Below are 24,337 nucleotides of genomic sequence, written 5' to 3'. Positions count from 1 at the left end.
GGGTAAGAGTGTTGGACCGAACAGCCTTCTAACAAAACTTTTTAAACTGCTGTTAAAAATTCTAAGCAAACCACTAAGTATTATCTTATATAATTCATGTTGCAAAAAAAAAATTTCCTGATGTCTTCAAGCGGGCCGAAGTTATTCCAGTCTAGAAAAAAAAAATCTACGGTTGGCTCCACCAACTATCGTCCAAATTTCTCTTCTTTCTAATGTAAGCAAAATCTTTGAAAAATTTATGCACAATAAATTATACGACTTCCTAAATTAAAATCAGTGTTTATATAAAAACCAGTTTGGTTTTTGTAAAAACCGTTCTACAGCTCACGCTCTTATAGAAATTACAGAAAGTGTAAGAATTACTCTTGATAATGGAAACTTTGTTTGTGGGGTTTTCACTGATTTACAAAAGGTTTTTGACACCGTAACCGTGACATTCTCTTATCAAAGCTTAGCCACCATGGTGAACGCGGCCCCTGCAGTGGTTTAAATCATACCATTCCAGCCTTCAACAGTTTGTTACTTTAAATGATACCTTTTCAGACATTTAAAGGGTTTGTATTGTTATCCCTTATTACCTATATCACAAATATCTTAATCTTTCTATGAAACATTTAAGTAGGTATCATTTTGCTGATGATACTAATCTTCAAATGATAGCAAACTCTCTCAAAAAATTAAACAAATATGTTAATCAAAATGTGGCCAGTCTTGTTCAATGGCTTCGAACAAATAAAATCTCGTTGAATACTAAAAAAACAGAAATAGTAATATTTACGACGCAACATACTAAATTTTTCAAAAAAACAAGAATCTTCCAAAATACTTGAACATTAGAATAAGCGGCCGAAAACTGTCTTTGTCTTGTAAAATAACTTATCTTGGTATTGTAATAAATGAAAAACTTTTATTCAAAAACCAATAGATGACCTTACTAAACCAGTAGATGACCTTATTAAACCAATAGATGACCTTACTAAACCAACAGATGACCTTACTAAACCAATAGGTGACCTTACTCTCCAATTAAACTTTTCTAATGGCACGTTAGTAAAAGTTCGACACTACGTTAACTTTGAAACGTTACTATTTATATATCACTCAATTTTTGGTTCACATTTACAATTATCGTAAATGTGAACCAAAAATTGAGTGATAATATATCGTAATACATTGTATTGAGTGATAAAATATCATAGCGATATGCATGCCAAGGTTGAGGACAATTTTAAACTTTCTGTCTTTTTAAAATCGCTTCACTTAAAAACAGAGCAATATGAAAAATTCATTTCTGCCCAAGAAACTTCCCAACTTCGTTTCTATGACTGAATCCAGTTTCTAAATTGTTCATTTGTTTGTGATCAACAACACGATCTCCTTCCTACCATCTTTCACAACTACTTCAATACTAAGTCAACGTGCGGGCAAGGTATTGTTTTTTTCTCAAGCCATCTACCACAAACTCTGCACATGAATTTCAAATTTTTGTCGTTTATTCAATCTAAAGAAATAAAAAAAAAAAATTAATATATTAGACCTATTTAGAGAATACAAATTTGTAAACAGCGTTAGAAGCTTGAGTTGTAGTACTATCGCATACTTTATAACCAACCAAAAATAGTGCAATATATACGAAAAATATCAAAATGCAATACTTTTATCTGAAATCAAATTCGAATTTCTGCTACTTTTTATATTTTAATGCTAATAATTTTACGTAGATGTAGTTTTTCTATTTTTTAAATTCAAATGATTTTTTATGAGGTTTATTTTTGTACACCTTGCTTTAAATAGGAACTCAGCTTACATTTTTTCAGAAGATTTCTAGTTGTAAAATTAAAAAAATATTAGGAGGGCAGACGTTAACAAATTGTTAAGAAGATTTGTTATCAACTTATTTGTTCAAAGCTTATGCTAAAACGTTTAATATATATATATATATATATATATATATATATATATATATATATATATATATATATATATATATATATATATATATATATAAATATTTATTTTGTTTTCAATTTCTACTTCTGGAGTTTGCCCGTAATAACACAGCGCTATTTCGCGTAAAGTAAACGACCGTTGACGTTCGTTTTTTTTTTTATTGTAAACTCTAGGACGTTTAACTGCTGAACCGTGACAATAAAGATAATTTTTTGTTTGTTTGGCTCCTCTAAAAGCTAAAGCAGTGAGGTAATTCAATAATTGCAAATAAAAAAAATTTAATCTCACTTTTCAATGCACTCAGTATAAAATAACTGAGGGCTTTGTGGGTTAAGTTATGGGGTTTTACGAAAAATTCATTTACTGATTTTCGTTTCATGCTATGCTGGACATTTGATAAAAATCAATCAAATAAATTTTTCTTAACTTACTTTAAGTAAAGATTTTTAGGTAGCCATTTGTTTATCAGTTTTTTTGCCAAAATGCAAAACAAACTTTCTGTTTGGTCAAACACTAATTTACAAGAGCATAAACCTTTTGAAGCATCTGCAATAAAACATACCACTGTTACCTTATTAAATGTGCACCTTGTTCCAATAACAACTTTTTATATTCAAAACTCTCAGAGCTTATTAGTCAATTTTGACAAGTGCTTGAAATGAGTATCAGATTAAAGCAGCGCACACAGGGGGTACAAATTTTTCAAAATAAACCAGTAATTCAAATTTTTATCTTACATTTTATTAACATATATGTCCAACAACCATGGTAGAGATTCATTTTCATCCATGAAACAAATTTGATTGAAAAATACGGACTTTAGAGAAACTGTAAATTTCCACTTAAACGGTCTGAAATAAAAAACAACCGGCTGCTAGCATTCTTCACGATGTAGGGAGCTAGGTATCTGCATTATGAAGAATATTACTCAAATACCTATGGATAAAAGTCTTCTGCGTTCAAATCATATAAAATTGAGCTTGATTAAATTATTTGGGACATGATCCCAGAGCTAAAGCACTTAAAAAATGTAAACCAGCCTTTAACGATCAATCTTCCTTCATTTTTTTGTGTCGCTAAAAGCAAACACCTGTGGGATGAAGGTGCTTTGTGAAAACAAAAAAAATCTGGGGTTAAATTATCTATGTAACAAAAATTATCATAAGGTATCACTTTTGTCTGAAATGAAACTCGTGTTTCTGCTACTTTTTACGTAGATAACACCTTGTTCCGTGCAAAAAAGTTAATTTTCGCAAATATGGGATGTCTTCAATTTGTAGCTTGAAGACATTATAATGTTGTGATACTATTAAACGTTTTAGCATAAGCTTTGAACAAATAAGTTGATAACAAATCTTCTTAACAAGCACTATTATTGTATTTTTCGTCACCAGATTCTTTTTATTTAAGGAAACATTTTATATAACTCAGCAAGAAACTTTTTGAAGGTATCTTACATAACTTAGCATACTGTAAAAAAAAAAAATCAAATTTTAAGAAGAAAAAATTTCTACCATTCTTTGTCATATCAGAGGAATGACAGGAATTTATTTGTTTAAAATGTGGGAGAGTGCATATTCCAATTTGGACATTTGTCCCAAACACCAGGGATGGGGAGTCAAATGTTGAGAATCGGGAGTGGAAGAGTTGAATATAAAAAATGAGTCTGAGTCTGAGTCAAGAGTCAAGAAAAAAAAAAAGATCGGTTCTTGAAAATTTTCTTTTCAACTTCAAAAAGAAAAAAAATCAGACTGATGGAAAAATAATAAGCTCAAATATTATGTTGCTTGTTGTTACAATCCTTTTTAGGATATTTGAAGCAAAAGAAGCATGGGGCTTACTGTACATTTACAACACCTACTATACATGATTCCAATTTAGATGGATTTTCCGTTAATTAGGGTGACGACTGCTTGAAACTCTGCAATTGTCTAACAATTTTTTTATTATTCTTATCAACAAAAATAAAGTCATTTTTTGAAAATCCTATTAAATGCATATAACTTTAACAATGCAAATTCTCGTTCATAAAAAACTTTGATAAGCAGTTTCTTGTGAGGTATCAAACAAGGAAACCCAACAAAAAAAAAAGTTAACAATATCGAAACTCATCTCCTGATTATGAAGTAATGCATCGACTGGTGCGTAACCAAAACGAGCCGGGAGTTGAGTCAGGAGTCGAAAAATCGTTTGTTTTTTTTCCATCGCATTCATGAACAATTCTTGATAAAAACAAAAACATAATCAGCTTTTGTCAGCTTTGCATCAAGCTTTTGTGCTCATCTATTTATTTTATAACCTGATCTATCATGGCACCTTAAAGATTTTTTAATTCAAAATTTTATATTAAAGCTTCGCTATATCGGAGACGAACCTTCGAAAAAGCTAATAATTCGATATAACAAATGAAACTCGATATAACAAATGAAACTCGATATAACAAATGAAACTTGATATAACAAATGAAACTCGATATAACAAATGAAACTCGATATTCCCTCGCTTTTCATGAACGGTTTTTAGAAAAACTTTTCTATGTAGAGAACTGTCGATATAACAAAAAAAATTTTCGTTTTCCTTCCGGTTTTTTTTTTTTTAGAGATTCTATCACATTTGTGTTAAATCTTTTAGGAGAAAATATTTTTAAATAAAAAATATATAATAAAACATGATTATTACGAAAGATCAATTTTTCTAAGGAATTTTTTAAAATTTTAAAATATTTCAAGAGATTTTGAAATCTCATGGTATCTGTCCGAAATTTCTCCTAGATTTAGTCCGAAAATTTCGTCCAAAATCTAAGCAACTGAAATATTTTTTCTAATATGCAGTTTGGGAAAGCAAATGAGATTTCCTGTTACACGTTGATAAAAATTTTAATTGATGCTAATAGGACAAAGAAGTTGTCTAATAATTGATAAAGCTTTGGCTGGTGTAATTATTTTTTTCTGTAAATATTATTATTAAAAATAAATGCTGCTCATTGTCATATAAATCCTCGCTTTAAGCTTTTCCTGTTACATTGAAGTCTTTCTCATGAAGGAATCTGCTGGTTTTGTATTGTTTGATTTAATTACTATTCATAGAAGAATGATATAAAGGTTCGCTTCTTTACTTTTGAGACCACGTATGATGAACAACAGTTACGCTTTGAGAAAAAATGGCAAGAGACGATCAGGAAAGTGGAATAAGCTTAATACGGTGCTGCTTAAATAATGAAAACAAGATATGACTGCTGATTTAAAAAAGACGGGTTAAAGAGTTATGAATAAATACCTGGTATTCAGGTATTTAAGGAGGCATTCAAAATGAACAGTAAGATGGAAAACTTTATCTGCAGTTCTTTTTAGAAAAGAATTTTCTGTATACATAAATTTGTTCAGTGAAAACTCTTGAATTTTTCTTTGAAATTGCAGAGACGTTCCTTCAGACATTTTTAAAGGTTTGCAACTTATTTATCCCATAAAAATGCATAATTACGCAATCGTTATAAATAACTGCTGTAAAATTGTCTAGTTTTCAGTCGATTTTATCTGTGCGTTACACTCTCAAATTTTCTTTTCGAATTCTGAACAAAGCTTGCTCATACAAGAAACTTCACTGAAAAAAATTCTGCTTATATAAGTTTTTAAAAACCTTGTGATGACTGGAATTTTTTTAAAATTAAATTCAAGATTTATTCATCAAACATTCTAATCTCACGAAACATTGTCGTCTTACAGTGGTGGCCAAAAGTCTTGGAACAACATATTTTATGTTCTGATAAATTTTTATACTAAAAATATTAGATACTTAGAATATAATAACTTAGAATATAAATACTTAGAACTTATTTATTTTTTGTTTATTTTACTGTTATCGTTTATTATTTTTAGTATAAAAATTTATCAGAACATAAAATATGTTGTTCCAAGACTTTTGGCCACCACTGTATATTGTTGATAATGCGATGTCTCAATATCAACTTTTTATCATATATTGCGGCGCATAATGGGTGGAAGCCATTTTTTATGTTCTCCTTAAGGTGTAATTAAGAATTAACGAAATCAGACAGTCAGTGGAACGTATTTAAATCGGAGCAAGTATCAGAAATAGAGTGTCAACTACAAAACGTAGTTTTTAATTCATTTACACTTCGCCATTGATGTTTAAAGTGTTCAGTAAAATCTTGAATTAACGAACCTCATTACCAAGAGCATCTCGTTACAACGAACTAAATTAAATTTCCCTTCGTTTGTCTCGAATGTAACTTTCTGCATAGACTTTTAATATAAGAAGAACCATTTTTTTGTTTACCTTCAGGCTTCGTGAGATCAATATTTTACAGTATTACGTTTTTATGGAAGCAGATTACTCAGTTAATCTGCTTCCAATTTATTTTACATCTAATCGTTTGTTTTTAAATAAACGACGAATAAATGCTAATTAATGCTAATCATCTCTTTCTTTTGACAAATACAACACAAATAACTTTTGGCGTATTTTTTTTTTTTTTTGCAGATTTGAAAGGGTAAAAATGAGGAGAGTATTTGGTCTGTATATAAAATATTTGCAAAAACGCGATTGAAAAAGTATTACCATTTCAAGTCAATTGCGTAAAAACAAATTACTTTGAAAATCCGTGTTCGTCTGAGTTAAAATACTTTAATAACCACAAACTCTATATGCATTATTGCAACATATAGTACGTATATAACTTATATCAAAACGTTACTCCTCCAAAAAAAATGTTCCAATTTTCTAATCGAAGTCTTTTATAAAATGGGAGTTGTACTTTGGACGAAATAATCATTGAAAATGTTCTCTAAATGAAACCAAGTAAATAAACCTCTAAATGTTGTATGTTTATTTTTATTGAGTTAAATTTTTTTCCGATAATCTTAAAAAATATCTTTCTCAAAAATCATTTTACTCAGGGTTAAGAAAAAAAGATTACGCAATCTTAAGAAATGTGACAAAATTGTTATTATATTTTTGTATTTTACTATTTTTTTGTTCTTTTTATTCTTAGTTACATTAATCAGGGTTAAAGCAATTTTTTACTCAGCCATTTTTTAATGTACTGTTTTTGGGAAAGCTTCTGAATTTTTCGTGGAAGTTTACTGAGGCTCAGTATGAGAAAAATGGTGAATGAAAGCAGTTTTTTTTCCATAACTTAAATTACAAATTGATATTATTGTTTGTATTAAACATTTACGTGACTTGCGAATCTATACTTTCCAGAATGAAATAGTAAAACAAATGCTTATTTAAGCTTCAAAAAAATTCTTGGAAGCACTTTTTTAGTTTTTTAATTCTGAAAAGTTTTAGTTCTAAATTTTTTGATTGTTTACTATCTATTTGATCTACTTTAAGATAAAAGCAATAAAAATAAAACAGCTGGATTTTTAAACCACTGAATAGCATGGCTCCTAAGTATGTTTTGAACTACTTTGGTCTCCAGGGTCGTGGGGAAGTTATTCGACTTCTGTTTCATTACAAACAAGTAGAGTTTACGGATAACATTATAAACTTTCCTGATTGGCCAGCACTAAAGAATGATAGTAAGTATTTAATGTATTTACTGCATTTGTTATTTATCTGTTGCTTTTCTAAGTATGCACAAAACTTGCTAAGACTTAACTTTATAGAATATTTATTTTAAGACTCCAGATTTCCATTGGGGCAAATGCCAACATTAGAAGTAGATGGAGAAGTTATTTGTCAATCAGCAGCTATTTACAAATACCTTGCTGAAGAGTTTGGTCTTTATGGAGCAGACATTTCTGAAAGAGTGATAATTAATCAGGTTTTAGAGACTCTAAATGATTTTTTGAAAGAATACTTTGCTATATACATGAACAGCACACTAAATGGAGATGAAAAGGTGATTATTATAAGCTAGTTTGAATTGCTTGTAGTTCAAGGAGATTTTAGTTTAGAACATTGTTCTTATATTTAGCTAACTTTTTTAAGGTTGCAGTTGACAAATGACTTTTTGCTTATGCAATATTTTAGTTTTATTTTAAAAATTAAACACAAAGTTCAAATAAAAGCGTTAATTTTTTAAATATTTATATGATAATATAGATTTTAACAAAGATTGTTATTTTAAACACCAGTGTTTTTAAACCTAATAAGAAGCTTGAATTTTGTAGAAAGAAGCATTTGCACAGCTCTTTTTGAAACCATCAGTCATAGGTCAATTTACATTCTTGGAGAACATAGTAAAATCTAATAGTGCTGGATCTGGATATTTTGTGGGATCTTCAGTAAGATTTTTTGTTTTGACTACTTTATATTTTTCAGTCTTATTCATTCCTCTTTCTTTCTTACATTTATCTGTTAACACATTTTGTTATTACTTTCTATTTTAGATTACTCTTGCTGATCTAGTCTTTCACAGTTTTACTGGACTGATTTGTCAATCGTTTTTAGATGGCTACCATTTACTAAATGAATTAAACCAGAAAGTAAAAGCAGCACCAACCTTGAAGAAATATCTTGATGAAAGAACACTTCCTGTGTTATTTTAACACAAATTTGTAAATGTCAAAAAAGTTTTATGGCAATAAGCTACTGTTTGTAATGCTGTGTGCTATTTTTCTGAAAAATAATGTTGATAACTTCCTAAGAAATGTTTTTTGGGGTGAAAGTTAAGAAATAAAAAGTTTATTTTTTTTGCTTTTTAAATCGTTCTCTTGAAGAACTTACACTTAAGTATTATATATATATATATATATATATATATATATATATATATATATATATATATATATATATATAACTTTCTTTAAAGAAAAAAGTATTATGGCTCCTAAATATGTATTTAACTATTTTAATCTCCAAGCTCGAGGTGAGATTGCTAGACTGTTGTTACATTATAAAGGAGTTGAGTTCATTGACAATAAAATCAGCTTTCAAGATTGGCCTGCCCTGAAAAGTGACAGTAAGATGCTTTTCATAATAGTTAATGAAAAAATGTTTTTAATAACTCTCTTAAACTGTAATTAAGTATTCAATAGTTTAATTATCAATTCTCTGGTGTTTGTGACATGTAAATGTGAGATGTTGCTGTCATGGTATTTGTTTTATGCTTTGGTTGGTTATAATCTTTTGATTCATATATTATTGTTAACTTTAAGAATCCAAGTTTCCGTTGGGTCAATTGCCAACATTAGAAGTTGATGGACAAGTTATTTGTCAATCTGCAGCTATATATGTATATTTAGCTGAGGCATTAGGTCTTTATGGAGCTAATGCTTCTGAAAGAGTGGTCATCAATCAAGTGTCTGAAACATTAACTGATTTTGTTAAAGACTACTTTGAAATCGCACTAAATAAAAGTTTAGTTGGAAGTGAAAAGGTTTAATTTTTTCCTAAAGTTTATTTTTTTTTATTTTGAATGCATGCTCACTATAGTATTTAATTTTTTTTCCTTTGAAATGTCGAAAAAAATGTTAGAAATTAATGTTTTAGGAAGAAGCAGTTGCACAATTCTTTGCCAAAGAACCCACCAAGCTAAAGTTTGCTTTTATGGAGAGATTGCTGAAGCGTAACAATGGTGGTGTTGGTTACTTTGTTGGTGATTCAGTGAGTTTGTTTTTTTTAGTATTTATCATTGGTATGTTATTATATGTATATTCATTTTTAGATATATTTTTTTTTTAACTTGATTTTTTAAATAACTATTATTTGATTTGTTTCTTTCACATCAACCGTGTTGTATTGCATATGTTTGTATTTATGTTTTTGCAATTTTCTTCTTAGATTTCTCTTGCAGATATAGCAGTCCATTTCATTTGTGAGATAGTCAACGAGCTGTTCTTAAATGAATATCCTTTATTGAAAGATCTGAACAATCGAGTTAAGGAAACCCCATCACTAAAGTCGTATTTGGCTTCTCGAAACATCCCTCTTTTGCCCTAATTGATTCTGTTCTCTTATTAAACTGAGTGATTCTTTAAGCAAATATATAGTTTTTTCAGGAACATTCAGTTTTTTTTTTTAAATTGTTTGATTAAGAACATGGTTTGATCAAAAAAGTTATTGTTAGGAGATTTAATCCCTACCCATGTCCTTATCATAACCCTGAAAACTCCTGTTATAAAGCGATTTGAAGTATCTCCTGTTATAAAGCGATTTGAAGTATTTCCCGTTATAAAGCGATATGAAGTATATTCCGTTATAAAGTGATTTGAAGTATCTCCCGTTATAAAGCGATTTGAAGTATCTCCCGTTAGATAATGCGATACAAAAATCTATTCAAATGTAAATCGTAGGTTTTTCTCTTTAACGAATTCGTCATTTGAAAAAAGAAGCGAATTTAAAACAATTTTTGTATATTTAGACATACAAAGCTGTAATACCCATCAAAAAGAGCGATACCTTACATAATTAATGCCATTTTGTTTCAACTCTTCAACACGTAGCTCAGATTTAAAACTTGATTAAGACCGTCAAATTTACTTTAAAGTTTTAACAAAGAAAGAAAATTTATTTAGTGTATGAAAATAAAACTTTTCATACCAGTATCTTTACTGTTTAAAACGCATATTTTTTTTCTTCAAGGACTGATGTAGAATTTGGTTCTTATTGTTTATTGTTCGTTAGAAACCGAAAAACCAAACGCCGATGCATAGATATTAGTTGGATTGCTAATTAGATAACGAAGTTGGATTATTAATTCCCGTTGTGCCCCCCCCCCCCCCCCCAATTTGTTCATAAACGAAACGTGCTCTTAAGTTCTGAACGAACAAATTTTTTACAAATAAATTCATTGATGATCAAGTTTTTAGATGGATCTCTAAAAATCTGAATCGCGAATAGGGAGAAAATCCAATTAGATTTATCTGCTAGTATGGTACCACTACTGCTGTGTTGTTTTTTTAAGAACGGGTCGGATTCCTATCACAGTTTGGTCTTACTGTTAGCTTATTAGCGTAATGTATGTTGATAAGCGCTATTGAAACTCAAAGTCACAGTAATAAGCTATTTGATCGTTTTGGAATAGGCGGCTTATAAAAAGATCAATCAATATAAAAAAGTTGATGACAAAGAAATGTGACGGAGACGAAAAAAAAAGACATGAAAACTAAACAGTGTAATACCCAGAAAATTAAACGATTATAAAGGATTAAATTAAACAATTATAAAGGATTAAATTGTACTGCGGGTTATCTTAATGACGTTACAGAGTCGTCGCAACTAAAAGCATAAACGTGTATGACATGACGCCCGAGAAAAGGGATTTGCTGGAAAGTTTACCGAGGACAAAAAGCAATATTGGGACTGATCTTCAGAAGATGTGTCAGCGTTTGCCATAAATATTGGGACTGTTCTTCTGAAGACATGACAGCGTTTGCCAAAACATAATTTTATATATCTACTATACTGAAAACTATTTAGAAAATGTTTATAAGAGGATTTGCATTGTGCTGAACTAGTTGGAACCCATTTTTTCATTCCTTACCGCACTTTATTAACCACACTTTGTTATGCTTTTTAAAACTTGTAATTGGATTGCTCGAAAGCAAAGTTCTAGGAAAAAAATGATGACGTTACGTAGTTTTCCTCTATGACACGCTTTTAAACAACAATCCTAATTTCTTCGCTAGTCGTTCAGGTGTTGATGGTTGTTCGGAAGTTGATGGCCGTTCGGATGTTGATGGTTTTCGTGTCTAAATTCTGCTCTCACTCTCATAAAATTCTATTTCTGACTCTAACTCTTTAAGTTCAAAAAAGGATTTACAAACGTTGATAAATCATGAAGGATGTGAACTATATAGGGTTGTGGTAGTTTTTAGCAACTTTTTTGTAAAATTGAATGCAATTTTTTTAAGAAACTGCGACCAAAGCTTAAAAAAACCCGAAGCAGAAACCGAGAGTTTAAAAAACCCAATTAAAATGCCAAAATGACATGAAGCAACTATTTTACATATATTCAATAGAGATCAAGCAATCGAGTTAAGGTTTCCAAATTCGCACATTTTTCGTTAAACTTTGAAAACCGTTGTTTTAGCGACGATTCTCAATTAAAATTATGAAATCCGTAAAAAGTTGTAATTTCAATTTTAATCGACTCTGAAAACCTTGTTAATGGTGTTAAAACTTAATTACAACGATGTTGAGAGCCGCAAATTTTTACTATTATGAAAATTCTATAAATTGGTTTAGATTATATTTAATGAATTTCAAAATCTTGAGACTTTTTTTTATTATTTAACACGATTTCAACATTTGTAAAACAACGAATAAATATGCCAAAGAGCCATCGCTCGCTGGTTTAGCAATACTTCCTGAAGAAGTATAGGGAAGATAAGGCTTATAGTGGGTGCTAATCTGCAAGAAGGACCTAAAGATGACTTCTGGATCAACATCGACCCTGAGTGGTCACCAGCAGACCAACCACTAGGATGAGTACACCAAAATACATCAGAATCAAAAAATACGAGATGAGGCAGAAGCTGCTTAGGAAGACAAAGTTGAAAAGTTAGAAAATAAAGCATTACCTGGGACTGATAACTTAAGTAATGCATTTTACGATGCGAAGTTGTACGAGTTCATGTCAAACTTATACGGTTTTTTATTGATGTAAACGATGGAATCCGAGATTAATTCAATGTTAACAAATGTATACAATTTTTTTAGGTCACAGAAAAAGAAAAAAGGCTTCTAAAAGCCAGAAATAATTTGTGCTACCCAACACAGAGCACCACTCAACTTCGTTGTGACAAGGATCTCATGATCTACATTGCAACTGACAATCAGCCTTTCTCAAAGTGTAACTCTATCCTGTTCCAAAGACCACTTGACTAGAAGTTTAAGGCTAAAAGTGGTGCCTGCATGGCTCGCTTCAAGTTACCTTTCCTTTACAAGAATCTGCAGATGGCCATGAGAGCATGTTTGACAAGGAGCTTTCACATTGCAATCGAGTTTCAATCAGCACTGACATCTGGATCTCATGCTACAATGATCTATTCATGGCAGTGATTCTTCATTGCATCACCAAGGAATTTGTTCTCCAAAAGGTAACTGTTAGAGTTGTTCCATTCCCAGCTAAGCACACTGGTGACAAAATTGCTACTCAGTTGGTCAACTTGGTTAAGAGTATTGAGCCACTCAAAATGGTCAAGAAGCGAGTTGTTGTGAGTGACCAAGCTTCAAATATGAAAGCTACACTGAGGGAGTCAGAGACTATTAGTGATCTTGAAAGTGGTTCAATCGCATGCATTAATCACAAGCTTAACGTGGCCCTGGAAAGGGCTGTCAACAAACAACCTGATATCAAGGCTTCTATTGGTGGATGCATGACAATCTTCACCCAAGTCCATCACTCTTGCTGAAGGCGTGCTGAAAAAGAAGTGCCTCAAAAAATGAATGGTAATAATTTTAACTATTTAAGATACAAATACGAAGTTATACAACTTAATGTCAAATTTTAACAATTTTATCAAATATTTTTAAATTTTATACAAAGATTTCTAAGACTTTACGACTTCATGCAAAGTTTAATGAGAATTTTTATTTTTAGTTTTTATTTCAGTAACCTAGAAAAAGATCACTGCTCCTTGTGCTAGCAGATGGAATCTGCCTAAATGATGTTCCTTGACATCAACATCTCCGAAGTGTGCTGTAAGCTCTTAGAACTGAAAAAAAGTAATGGACCTCACCCACTCCTTTGGATGAACAATTTGAGCTGGTTGCAATCATTCTACCACCCCTAACTACTGTATGTCGAATCATCTCTGAGTCAATGTCGGGTAATAAGAAAAGTACAATGGTTAGAGCACTAACAGCCGTTGCTTATCTTCTGGACAGGTGTGCTTCTCTGAGGATCAAAGAAATTAGAAAAAACAGTATCACTGGAGTAGGTTCTTTCATGGTTGAGCTAATTGCAGAACTCGAGAAACGATTCCCAAGAGGAAGCTGTGACATCATATCAATGTCTCATATGAGATTACCCATGAGCTTCTTGAAGATGATGGGGAGACTAAATTCTGGAAGGCAGCTGCAGAGGTAATAGCTATGAAGTATAATATAAAGTAAATTTGTTAATTATTAGCTAACTATTAGTCTTTGAACCTGAGCATAGGTATCTTCTTATTGATTGTGATTTTTTCCAAATCTAAGGGATGGAGTAGGAGTCTAGGAGACTGGATGGGTAATAGAAGGAAAAGTGTAATAGTACTAGCACAGGCACATGTTAGTTTAAAGTATAGCTTATAGAGCTTGAAATAGAACTTGAACTTGGAGTCGTTGAACTTAAAACATGAACGAAGTCACGCGACATTCGTTTACACAAATGGTTTCGAAAACAGTTATATTTTTGGAAGCGAATTTGAAATCCGTTAGAAATTATAAACAATTTTTAAACACGTTCGAATTTATATAATTTTTTACAATTTTGAAAACCGCGATAATATACTTTATTTGAATTAATAGAATTTTGAAAACCGTTAGGTTGAATTTTATACAACTTTTAACGATTTTAAAACACGTTCACAACTTTTAGCGACGTCGAAGCATCGTCTTCGACTTTGAAACGCGTCTTAAAATTTAAACGATAAGTATGTGACGTAATTGAATAAAAAGTAGAACACGCAAAGACATTTTAATAGTTGAAGGTCACTTAAAAAATGGTTTGAGAATGATAAGCTGAATGAATCACGTAACGTGATTTGAATTAAAATTACTTCAACTGTTACAATTAAAAATTGATTTGTATCCCCAAAACATTAAAACTAAGCATCTGCGTCTCGTTATTTTTTAAATTCCGAGACAAAATTATTGTCCCGATTTATAACTTTATTCCGGAACAGTTTTTTCCTTTGTCTCGTTATTTTTTCCGGGACATTTCTCGGTTCGTTACAGTAAGTAGTTTGAACGGAATTTTCGGCCGAAACCGAGAAGGTTGAATGTTGGCGATACCGAGCTTTTCGACCGATACAAATTATTTTCTTTTTTGTTTCAACTTGATGGCAACATTAGATAAAATTAAAAGGGATTTAAAAATTTTAAAGGAAGATTTTATTTATATGCTAACTATAAAAATAAATTTTCACTGCAAACTTTTAGAAAAAAAAAGGTCTATTCTATGGATAGTCTATAAAAATATAAAAAAAAAGGTCAAAATGCACTTATTAAATAATACTAAAAAAGGAATGAAGTTAGACTCTGTAAGAATTCTATTATCATCCTCTTATATTGTAGTTTTTACTAAAAAGTAAAGCTATTAAGTTATAACAGAGCAATTCAACAGGAGAATGTATATAGGTCCATGAGTATAGCATTTTTCAAAGAAATCTTTAATTCTGGCTGAAACATGATATAAATACAGATGTTAACTTTTTTTAAATCATTTTTTACTGCGCTGGTTTTTTTCACCTTTTCTTTGAATTAGTCTCCATATTTTAGAAAATCTTCGCAGAACATTCATAATTAAGGATGTTCTGTTTGCTTTAAAGATGTTCCATTTGCTTTAAAGATGTCACTTTTGCTTTACAAATGTTCTATTTTATATGCCTGGTTAACATATAGTTAAGACACGGTTAAAGTTTTTGAAAAATCCTGACATAATTCAGCCCATTTAAACCATATCTTTAACCATTAAAGGTCAAATTTTAGTGGCTAATATTTTTAAATTCTCCTCACATATTTCAACCCAATGTGGTCATACATTTAACCATTAAGCTATGCTTAATACTAAACTGAAAAAGTCACACTATTTATCAACTATTTTCAACCATATACTCAATCATTAAGCACATGCGTGTTCGTCGAACTTAGTTCGAATTTTTCAAGTCTAGAAATTTTCTTCAAGTTTTTTCCAAGTTTTTGCAAGTTTGTCAAAAAGTAAAACTTTTTAAATAATTCGAGTTCAAATTTGTCAAGTTTGATTTTCATTCAAATTTTCTATCGAACTTATCAAGTTTCACAAGTTAGCCTTTTAAATTCTTTTATAAAGTTAGTTAACAAACTGTAATTTTACAAAAATTGGGAACTGACGTACTTTCAATGAAACCTTATAAACATGGTTTTGAGCGGTTTTTTTTAATGAACGTCTTGAGGTATTTTTTTTTCAAGTATAAATTGAATACGAAACTTTCGTTGCTTATTGTTTTTAATGAGTAAAGAATATTTAAAATTGCCACGTTGTGTTCTCTGCATAGATATATAAAACACTGGATACGGCATAGACAGAAATAATTGAAGCCGAAAAAAGTTTACCATGATGACGTAGAGTGAGGCAGAAAAATGTTGTTAAAAAAGCGTATAATATTATTAAAATGTTATGCTGTGAATTAACACAATATCTTTCATATGGTTGTATGATGTAAAATTTATATGGAGTTTTTAGAAGACTAACAATGAATACAAAATTATACATCTACATTTATGTATAATATATTTATCTATAATATACATATATGTTTATGTACTTTATATTTCATGATTTGGTATTAGTTTTAAAATGGTTAACTCGTGCAGTGCTTTTGGATGTACAGCTAGATCTGCTAAAGGGGTCTCAAGAAGTTTTCATAGGTAAGAAAGTAGTTCATATACATTTGAAACATTTTACTTATAAAGATTCAATATAATTTTATGTAGATTTTAAAAGACAGGCACAGTATGTATGATGAATCTTAGCTATGCATTCTTAAATAGATTTCCTGTAAATACAGAAAAAAGAGCAGCATGGGTTCTTGCAACAAAAAGAAAGAATTTTGTTCCCTCTTCAGCAAGTTATATTTGCTCAGATCATTTTTCTAAAGATTGTTTTGATATAAGCAAAACATCTGGTTTCTGCTTGAGAAAATATCTTAAATCTGATGCAGTACCAACAATTTTTGATTTTCCAGAACATTTAAAACCAGCTGCAGATAATGTTCAGAAAGCACCCACTGAAAGAATTAAAAAAAAACTGAATAAAGAAGAAAAAATTGAGATAAATATGGAAAATACCTTTAAGGAAAAGATGATTAGTACTGATAAAATATTGTGTTTAGGAGATTGCATCAAATTTGATTCAGACAATCTGCAAACTGTCAAAAAGAAGTTGTCTTTTGTCTTAGATGCATATAAGTTACAGAAAAAACGTATCAGATGTGTAATGCAACAAAAGCGCAGACTCAACAAAAAAATTGCAAAACTTCAAAATGTGATCAATGAATTACAAGGTAAATGTTTGGTTAGTGATGAAGCCACAGCAACTTTAAGTAGTCTTAATCCTGGTATTAAAGATTTAATTCAAAGAAAACTGAAATCCAAAACGAACTTAAAATATCCTCCATCATTGCAAACTTTTGCATTAACATTACATTTTTATTCAGCAAAAGCATATGATTATGTTAGACAATTCTTTGATACTTGTCTTCCTCATCCAGATACTCTGAGACAGTGGTATAGAAGTGTTAATGGACAACCAGGCTTTACTCATGAAGCATTCCAAATTTTAAAGTCAAAAAATGATGAATCCAATAAAAAAATTATATGCAGTTTGATGATGGATGAAATGTCAATTCGAAAGCAAATTGATTGGGATGGACATAAATCATATGGTTTTATTGATTATGGAACAGGATTTAATGATGACAGTGTTGGTGTTGCTAAGGAAGCTTTTGTTTTACTGTTAGTTGCTGTTAATGGACATTGGAAGATCCCAGTAGCCTATTTTTTAACAGATGGACTTAATTCAAAAGAAAAAGCAAATATTATTTCTGAATGTCTCATTAAAGTTCACGAAACTGGAGTTCAAGTTATTTCTTTAACTTTTGATGGCACAGCTGCAAATTTATCTATGATGAAGATTCTTGGTGCTGACTTTAGTGATGTAAGAAATCTGAAACCATACTTCCAACATCCAGTAAGTGCAGAACCAGTATTTTTAATTCTTGATGCCTGCCATATGTTAAAATTGGTTAGAAATTACTTTGGTGAAAAGAAATTGCTAAAAGACAGTAATAATGGAGTTATCAATTATGCATTCATTGAACGGTTGTACGAGCTTCAGTCAAAAGAAGGAATTCATGCTGCTAATAAACTGAATAGGGATTGCAATCCCGCACACTTTTCAATCCCGCGGGATCCGCGCGGATTTTTTTAATTTTTGTGCGGATCCCGCGGGATCCCGCGCGGGATTAGTAGGTTTCTTATGCACATTATAAAAGGCAAAATGACAATTGTATTTTTCTTTCAAGTATTTTAGAAAAAATATACTCAACTTATTAGATTGATAAGATAAGGTAAATAAAGCCAAAAAATGCAATTCATTTGTAAATCAATATAATTCTTAACATTTAATGAACAAAAAGATAAGCCAAAGTACATAGAACATCTTTTAGCTTTACGTAGAACTATTAGCTTTATTTGTTTTTTGAAATATCAAATTGAGAAAATGATTGTAAGAAATGGGCTCTTAAGAAACAGACCCTACTTAAAGTATCATCACTTAATCTACTCCTCAAAGGACTGCATATGTAACCAGCAGCTGAAAAAGCTTGCTCGGCCTCTACGCTTATTGGTGGTATGGTCATCAAGTAACTATGCGCTATATCTAGAAACGTGCCTCTTACTCCATTACTTTCATAGGCAGACATTTCCGGCTTCAATAATTTATCAAAGTCTAAAGAATCTAAATTTGGTCTCTCCTTTACATTTTCTGTCCAGCTGTTCTTGTCTTTCTGTGCTTGATTTTCCAATTCTTTTTTCAGCGATAGAATTGTAGGAATAAGTATTTGGGAATTGTTAATAAAATCTACTGCTTCTTTTTCTTCGAGTTCATTTTCTTCGTCGGATTTTTTAAGTAAACTAGTAGTCCATTTAAATTCTTATTACGACGTTGTGTAAACCTCTCACGAAGTGCCGCGGCTAAATCTTTGCTCAAAAGTGATGATTGCTTTCGCAATTTATTTAGCATAAATTGAAAAGTTGTTTCCACCGTGACAAGGTTCGATTCTCTTCTGCATTAAAGTTCGAGACCAAGTTTTAGTGGTGCCAGGCAAATAATTAAGTCATTGATTTGGGACCACTCTTCTTGGGTGAAACGAATTTCTGACCCAACATTAATTAAGGCTTTTTCAATACACACTTTTAGTCTATGAAATCTTTCTAACATATCGAACATACTGTCCCACCTAGTGTTACAATCAAGAATCAACTGAAGCTTTTTCCCGTGTTCTTGTAGGATATCTTTCTGTAAATATTTCCTTTTTGACAGGAGAGTTTTTAAATATTTTTACAACCTTTCTCACTTTTTTCATGAGATCTTTGTAATTGCTAACCAATTCAGCTGATGCTCGGTCCAAAATCATTGTCAAACCATATTCTTTATTTATAGCTTCATCATCCTCAGTTTTACTACATTCATCTTCTTCTTCACAATTTTCATATGTAATAAACGATTCTTCGACTTCTCCGCTGTTTTTCTTGTATAAGATATCAATAACTGCAAGTTGTATTCCATGAGCATAACATAGCTGTTGATAGCAAGACATCATTTTACCGACTTTTACCATCACACTTGCTCTATCAGTGGTCATGGCAATAATGTCTTCTTGGAGGTCAATATCGAAGCTATTTAGCCTTTCTGAAACTAACTTGACGCAATATTCTGCATTACACGATCCATGGATTCGAATCAATCCAAGATTAAAGTGTTTCGCCTCTATATGTACATTTAAGTTTAAGTATCTCTGACTATTTTGTGATGCCCATTCGTCAAACGTTATCTAAAACTTTTGATTTTGCTTTTTTAGTGATGTGAGTTTTTGCATTATATCGGTTTTTACAGAATCTGAGAATTTAACTACCATCAATCTTATAGTATTAGGTGAAGTAGGGAGCCGGAAACCACTCTTTGAAAACAAGTACCGTAAATCTGAAGATGTGCAAAAACTATTAAATGTAAAGCCATCTTTTGCAACCATGCGCGATACCATTTTTTTCCATAGAAATTTCCTTTACGAAAAACATGTCAATTGTTCTGACTTTTTTCGATGGAATTACTTCTTCGTCTTCGCAGTCGATGTATATTTTAGGCTCTAGTTCAACTGATTCATGCTGTTTTGAAGTTGAAGCTCCGTCTTGTTGTAAAACGTTTGATTTTAAATCGGTGCCACGTTTAGTTTTTAAATGGATTAATAACCCTTTAGTTGATCTTTGATTAATTTTTAAAATAGCCGAACATAACATGCACTTCGCATTTTCTTCATTATCACTTTTTTTAAAATAATTCCATATAGTTTTAATTTGCGACATGCTTAGTCCATTTGTTTTAAAATCTTGATGTAAATAATTTTTAAAGACTTTTTAAAAAGTAGTTTTTAAAAGTATATTTTTTACAATTATACACGCACGTTTTCAATTTCACGTTTTCAACATACTCATTAACAAAAATTTGAACATACTCATTAGCGAAAATTTCAACATAATCATTAATTAAACAAAAAAAAATTTGAACGAGTTCGACTTAAGCATGGGAATTTCGGCCTTCGAAATCGACGAAATTAAACGAAATTCGTGTTTCAATTTCGTATCGAAATTTATATTGAATTTCGAAAGACGAAATTTTTAAACATTACAAATTCACGAATTTCGAAATTAAAACTTATGTTTAATTTCGTGTCAATTTCGTTATTTTCAATGACCCGAAATTATACGAAATTTTTTCGCGAAATTAAACAATCCAAAAAATCGAAATTTCGTTCTCAATTTCGATACGAAATTGAAACACGAATTTCGTTTAATTTCGTCGATTTCGAAGGCCGAAATTCCCATGCTTAGTTCGACTAATGTTTTGCTAAATAATTGCTTATTTTTGAATGATTTTTTTATATTTATAGCTAAGAAAAATATTTTAATAGCTGAAGATAAATTTTTAAATTGATTTGTTTCACAAATACAATAAACACTTTTAATTTGATATCTTTTTTGTCTTTTTTGTTTAAAAGAATTGACCTTTTTTGTTTAAAAGCAATTGTTTCAAAATCCCGCAAATCCCGCGGATCCCGCAGTAGTTTTTGCGGGATCTTGCATGCGCTAAATTAATGCGGGATCCCGCGGGATTGCGGGATCCCGCAATGCGGGATTGCAATCCCTAAAACTGAAAAAACATCATATAGAATGGAAACAACAAAAGATGAAGGTGAAGTTGGCAGCACAAACCTTAAGTCAAAGTGTTGCAGATGCTCTTGATTTTTGTGAAAATAAATTAAAATTAAAAGAATTTCAAGGTTGTGGGCCAACCATCAATTTTATTCAGTTTATAGACAAAAGTTTTGATTTACTAAACAGTCGAAATTTTCTTGGTAAAAATTATAAAGCTCCTATCTCTTCAAGTAATTTGGAAGACTATGCAAATTTTGTCAATTTTGTATGTCAGTACTTGTCCAGTTTGACAGACAGTGCTGGTAAATTAATTTGTAAAACAAATTGCAAAACTGGTTTTATTGGATTTATGTTTAGCCTTCAATCAGTTATTCAACTTAGCAAATACTTGATTTTATCTTCAGAGAGTCAGTTCAAATTCTTGTTGACATATAAACTGAGTCAAGACCACATTGAAATGTTCTTCAGTGCTGTTAGAAGTCAAGGTGGTTTTAACAATAATCCATCTGCAAAGCAATTTATGGCAACATACCGACGTTTGCTGATACACCACTCGTTAAAAAACATAAAAACTGGGAATTGTTTAGCTCAGGATGCAACACAAATACTTTCTGTAACAGGAGGAATTGTGAATCATCAGGAATTTAAATTCAATGATGTTGATCCAACTGTTTTTATAGCTAATGATATTACACAAGTAAATATTATGGAACCACCACAGTTGTCTGAATATTCTGAAGAAGTGGTGAAATACATAAGTGGGTTTGTTTGTAAAAAATTAAAAAGATCTATTAAATGTAAGGCCTGTACTGCCTCTCTAACTGATGATAATTCACAATGTTTACTTGTTGAACAGAAAAGTAGAGGTGGTCTTGTTCATCCATCAAAAGAAGTCATTGTAATTTGTACTATTGTTGAAAAATTTTTAAGACATAGCATTCCAGACATATCGAAAATCAAAGAATTACAACTTTTTACAAAATCTATTCCATATTTAAAATTAAATATCCGTCATCAACTAATTTCAAAAGTAATTTTTCAAGGACTGATAAATCACATCCAGGAACTTCCATTTAAAGATAATCATTTGGTTAAATTGATCAATTTGATTATTGATGCTTATTTAGATGTGCGTTTATACCATGTCTCATCCTGTGCAACAAGTTATATACAAGGAGTACGAGTTCGAAATAAACTGACCAAACTAGTGTTGTTTAAAAATCAATAAAAAAGTGTTTATGTTCCTGCTATTAATACATTACAAAACATTTGCAAATAATGTAAATTATTTCTGAATATATATATATATATATATATATATATATATATATATATATATATATATATATATATATATATATATATATATATATATATATATATATATACACACAAACTGGTACATACATATTAACTATTTTCAGTCCTTTATATTACCAGTTCTTTTCCTTTTATTGTAAAAAAATTACCTTAATCCAACAGATTAAAGTCTTTGTCAATATACAATAAACTAAACATGTATAATATACATAAATATAGGTATATATTATAGTGAATATAATGTACACACATATAGATGTATATATATAGTTGTTTTAAGTCTTTTGAAAATACCATATTTTGAAAGCCAAATTAATATTCAACAGGAACATAATTTCAACATTTAGACTGTATATTTTGTTTGCCAGTATAACTTCACTGTAGGTTAACCGTTTATTATCGATTCCTTAGGTCTCTTGACTCACGCTATACTGATAAATTCTTAATAGCCTCAAGTCTTGAGCCAAATAACTTATTGACAAAGATTATATAATCTAATTAGATAAATTTTATCTAAATTTATTATTACATAATTACTTTTATTAAACCTATTTACAAAAGTAAAATGCTATATCTTTTTACATGCATCTTTAAACTGTTTACGAATTCGCGTAAGAACATTTTGCCTCACTCTACGTCACATTTTCAAAAAAAGCTCGGCTTCAATTTTTTTATAAGGCCAGATACGGCTATGCCGTATCCAGTGTTTTATATATCTATGGTTCTCTGCGAGAAAGCTATACAAACACAATAATTATATGAGAATATCAATCAACCCAATACTGAATCGTTATGTTATTAACATGATGTTAACCGGCTGTTAACATCCTATTAATAGCATGATAATTCAAAAAGTTAATTGTGTAATGATAAACAAAAATAAAAATCAACTTTGTTAAAAAAAAATTCAAAAATATTAATTTCTGGTTATTTACAATAGCTTTTCACTGGAGCTGTTCTCAACTTAAAAAACAGCTCCAGTGAACCGTCATTGGAATTATTGTTTGTAACCGTCATTCTTTGTATCCATTTATTTAAGCTACTTATTTTCTAAAAACTTAGGACAAATTTGACATAATCTTATGGTGAAGTTTATCAAATATTAAATTTGAACTTAAACAGGTCAAAAACTGTGCTTTTATTTTTTGTTGATAGTTTCTCACTTTAAGGCCTTCGTCACACTAGTAAACTATGGCAGCTAATTGTTTGGAAAAAAAAAATTAAGCTGTGAATTTAATTTTTCTTGTAAGAGTAATTAAGAATTAAAAGTTGGCCAACTAAATTTTTTAACAATTAAAACATTTAAAAAATGGATAACCCAGCTAGCCTATACAGACGGGTCCCGTACGCTATTGAACCGGGGATCTGGTATGGTTATCATCCGGGTAATGGCACTGGGAATCAGACGGGAACCGTACGGTTTTCCCGGGTGCTAACGCTACATATCGACTGTATTAGAATTTACCTCATGCGCGAAGTTTGAAATGGCCATTTTGTTGTGTGAAAGTTTTTGCCATATTTTGTTAATATTATTTCTCTTACGCTTTAAAGTTGTTTCTTTTTCAAATAGTGGTATATATTTTTTTGCATATATTTTTCAAATATTTTGTTAAAATTATCCTTTTTTAAATTACGATTGTCGGATAAGGACAACTTTTTTTACTGTTTAATTATAGTAAAATCTTTTTGGGATAAGTTTTTTATTAACAGTATTTTAGGTATTGTAGTTTCATTATAATGTTTTCGTTATTATTTATAGATAACTCTATGTTGATTTTTGCAAATTGATTGAAACATTAAGTTGAAAACACTGGTTTTTAGTTGTCTGAGATACTCTAATTACACTACGCGCGAAAGCAATTACAAAGAGTGGACATTGCGCAGTTTCCTTAAAATCCTATAAACATACTTTGAGCGGTATTTTTATGGACATATTTGAGTTGATTTGTAAAGTATAAATTAAAGGCGATTTTTTTGTGGA

At 30.4% G+C, this 24,337-nt stretch overlaps 3 protein-coding genes and 1 long non-coding RNA gene across 4 annotated transcripts in view; all 4 read left to right on the top strand.

The window, feature by feature from the left end:
• Positions 1–10,570, top strand: part of LOC149889370 (uncharacterized) — a 34,598-nt gene extending 24,028 nt beyond the window's left edge. Inside the window, exon 2 of the mRNA XM_090084464.1 lies at positions 10,543–10,570. The gene's annotated coding sequence lies outside the window, so the exon portion shown is untranslated. The remainder of the gene's footprint in view (positions 1–10,542) is intronic.
• LOC149889369 (uncharacterized) overlaps positions 1–23,761 on the top strand; it is a 98,649-nt gene extending 74,888 nt beyond the window's left edge. The window contains exon 3 of the long non-coding RNA XR_016452225.1: positions 23,679–23,761. This is a non-coding gene — a long non-coding RNA (uncharacterized LOC149889369). The remainder of the gene's footprint in view (positions 1–23,678) is intronic.
• Positions 5,781–8,567, top strand: LOC149889371 (glutathione S-transferase 1-like). The gene is made up of 4 exons (XM_090085787.1): positions 5,781–7,493; positions 7,596–7,816; positions 8,088–8,201; positions 8,307–8,567. Exons 1-4 carry the CDS (start codon positions 7,355–7,357, stop codon positions 8,463–8,465), a joined length of 633 nt encoding a protein of 210 aa, XP_089941913.1. The 5' UTR covers positions 5,781–7,354; the 3' UTR covers positions 8,466–8,567.
• LOC145182772 (glutathione S-transferase 1-like) lies at positions 8,699–9,920 on the top strand. The gene is made up of 4 exons (XM_080058007.2): positions 8,699–8,878; positions 9,075–9,295; positions 9,409–9,522; positions 9,700–9,920. Exons 1-4 carry the CDS (start codon positions 8,740–8,742, stop codon positions 9,856–9,858), a joined length of 633 nt encoding a protein of 210 aa, XP_079914133.2. The 5' UTR covers positions 8,699–8,739; the 3' UTR covers positions 9,859–9,920.
• Positions 23,762–24,337: the final 576 nt, after the last annotated feature.

The sequence above is a fragment of the Hydra viridissima genome, unplaced genomic scaffold (assembly GCF_058129835.1).
Source record: "Hydra viridissima isolate aposymbiotic clone 2 unplaced genomic scaffold, HvirCarnegie_v1 scaffold_4, whole genome shotgun sequence".
NCBI lineage: Eukaryota > Metazoa > Cnidaria > Hydrozoa > Anthoathecata > Hydridae > Hydra > Hydra viridissima.
The sequence above is the reverse complement of the archived record's forward strand: the minus strand, read 5'-3'. Positions and strand labels throughout refer to the sequence as shown.

What these genes read in the sequence shown, in the direction of transcription:
- LOC149889371 (XM_090085787.1), top strand. Translation starts at nt 7,355, where the DNA reads ATGGCTCCTAAGTATGTTTTGAACTACTTTGGTCTCCAGGGTCGTGGG. An exon ending in GCCAGCACTAAAGAATGATA is followed by an intron (nt 7,494 to 7,595) that starts GTAAGTATTTAA and finishes ATTTATTTTAAG; the next exon opens with ACTCCAGATTTCCATTGGGG. An exon ending in CACTAAATGGAGATGAAAAG is followed by an intron (nt 7,817 to 8,087) that starts GTGATTATTATA and finishes TGAATTTTGTAG; the next exon opens with AAAGAAGCATTTGCACAGCT.
- LOC145182772 (XM_080058007.2), top strand. Translation starts at nt 8,740, where the DNA reads ATGGCTCCTAAATATGTATTTAACTATTTTAATCTCCAAGCTCGAGGT. An exon ending in GCCTGCCCTGAAAAGTGACA is followed by an intron (nt 8,879 to 9,074) that starts GTAAGATGCTTT and finishes GTTAACTTTAAG; the next exon opens with AATCCAAGTTTCCGTTGGGT. An exon ending in GTTACTTTGTTGGTGATTCA is followed by an intron (nt 9,523 to 9,699) that starts GTGAGTTTGTTT and finishes TTTTCTTCTTAG; the next exon opens with ATTTCTCTTGCAGATATAGC.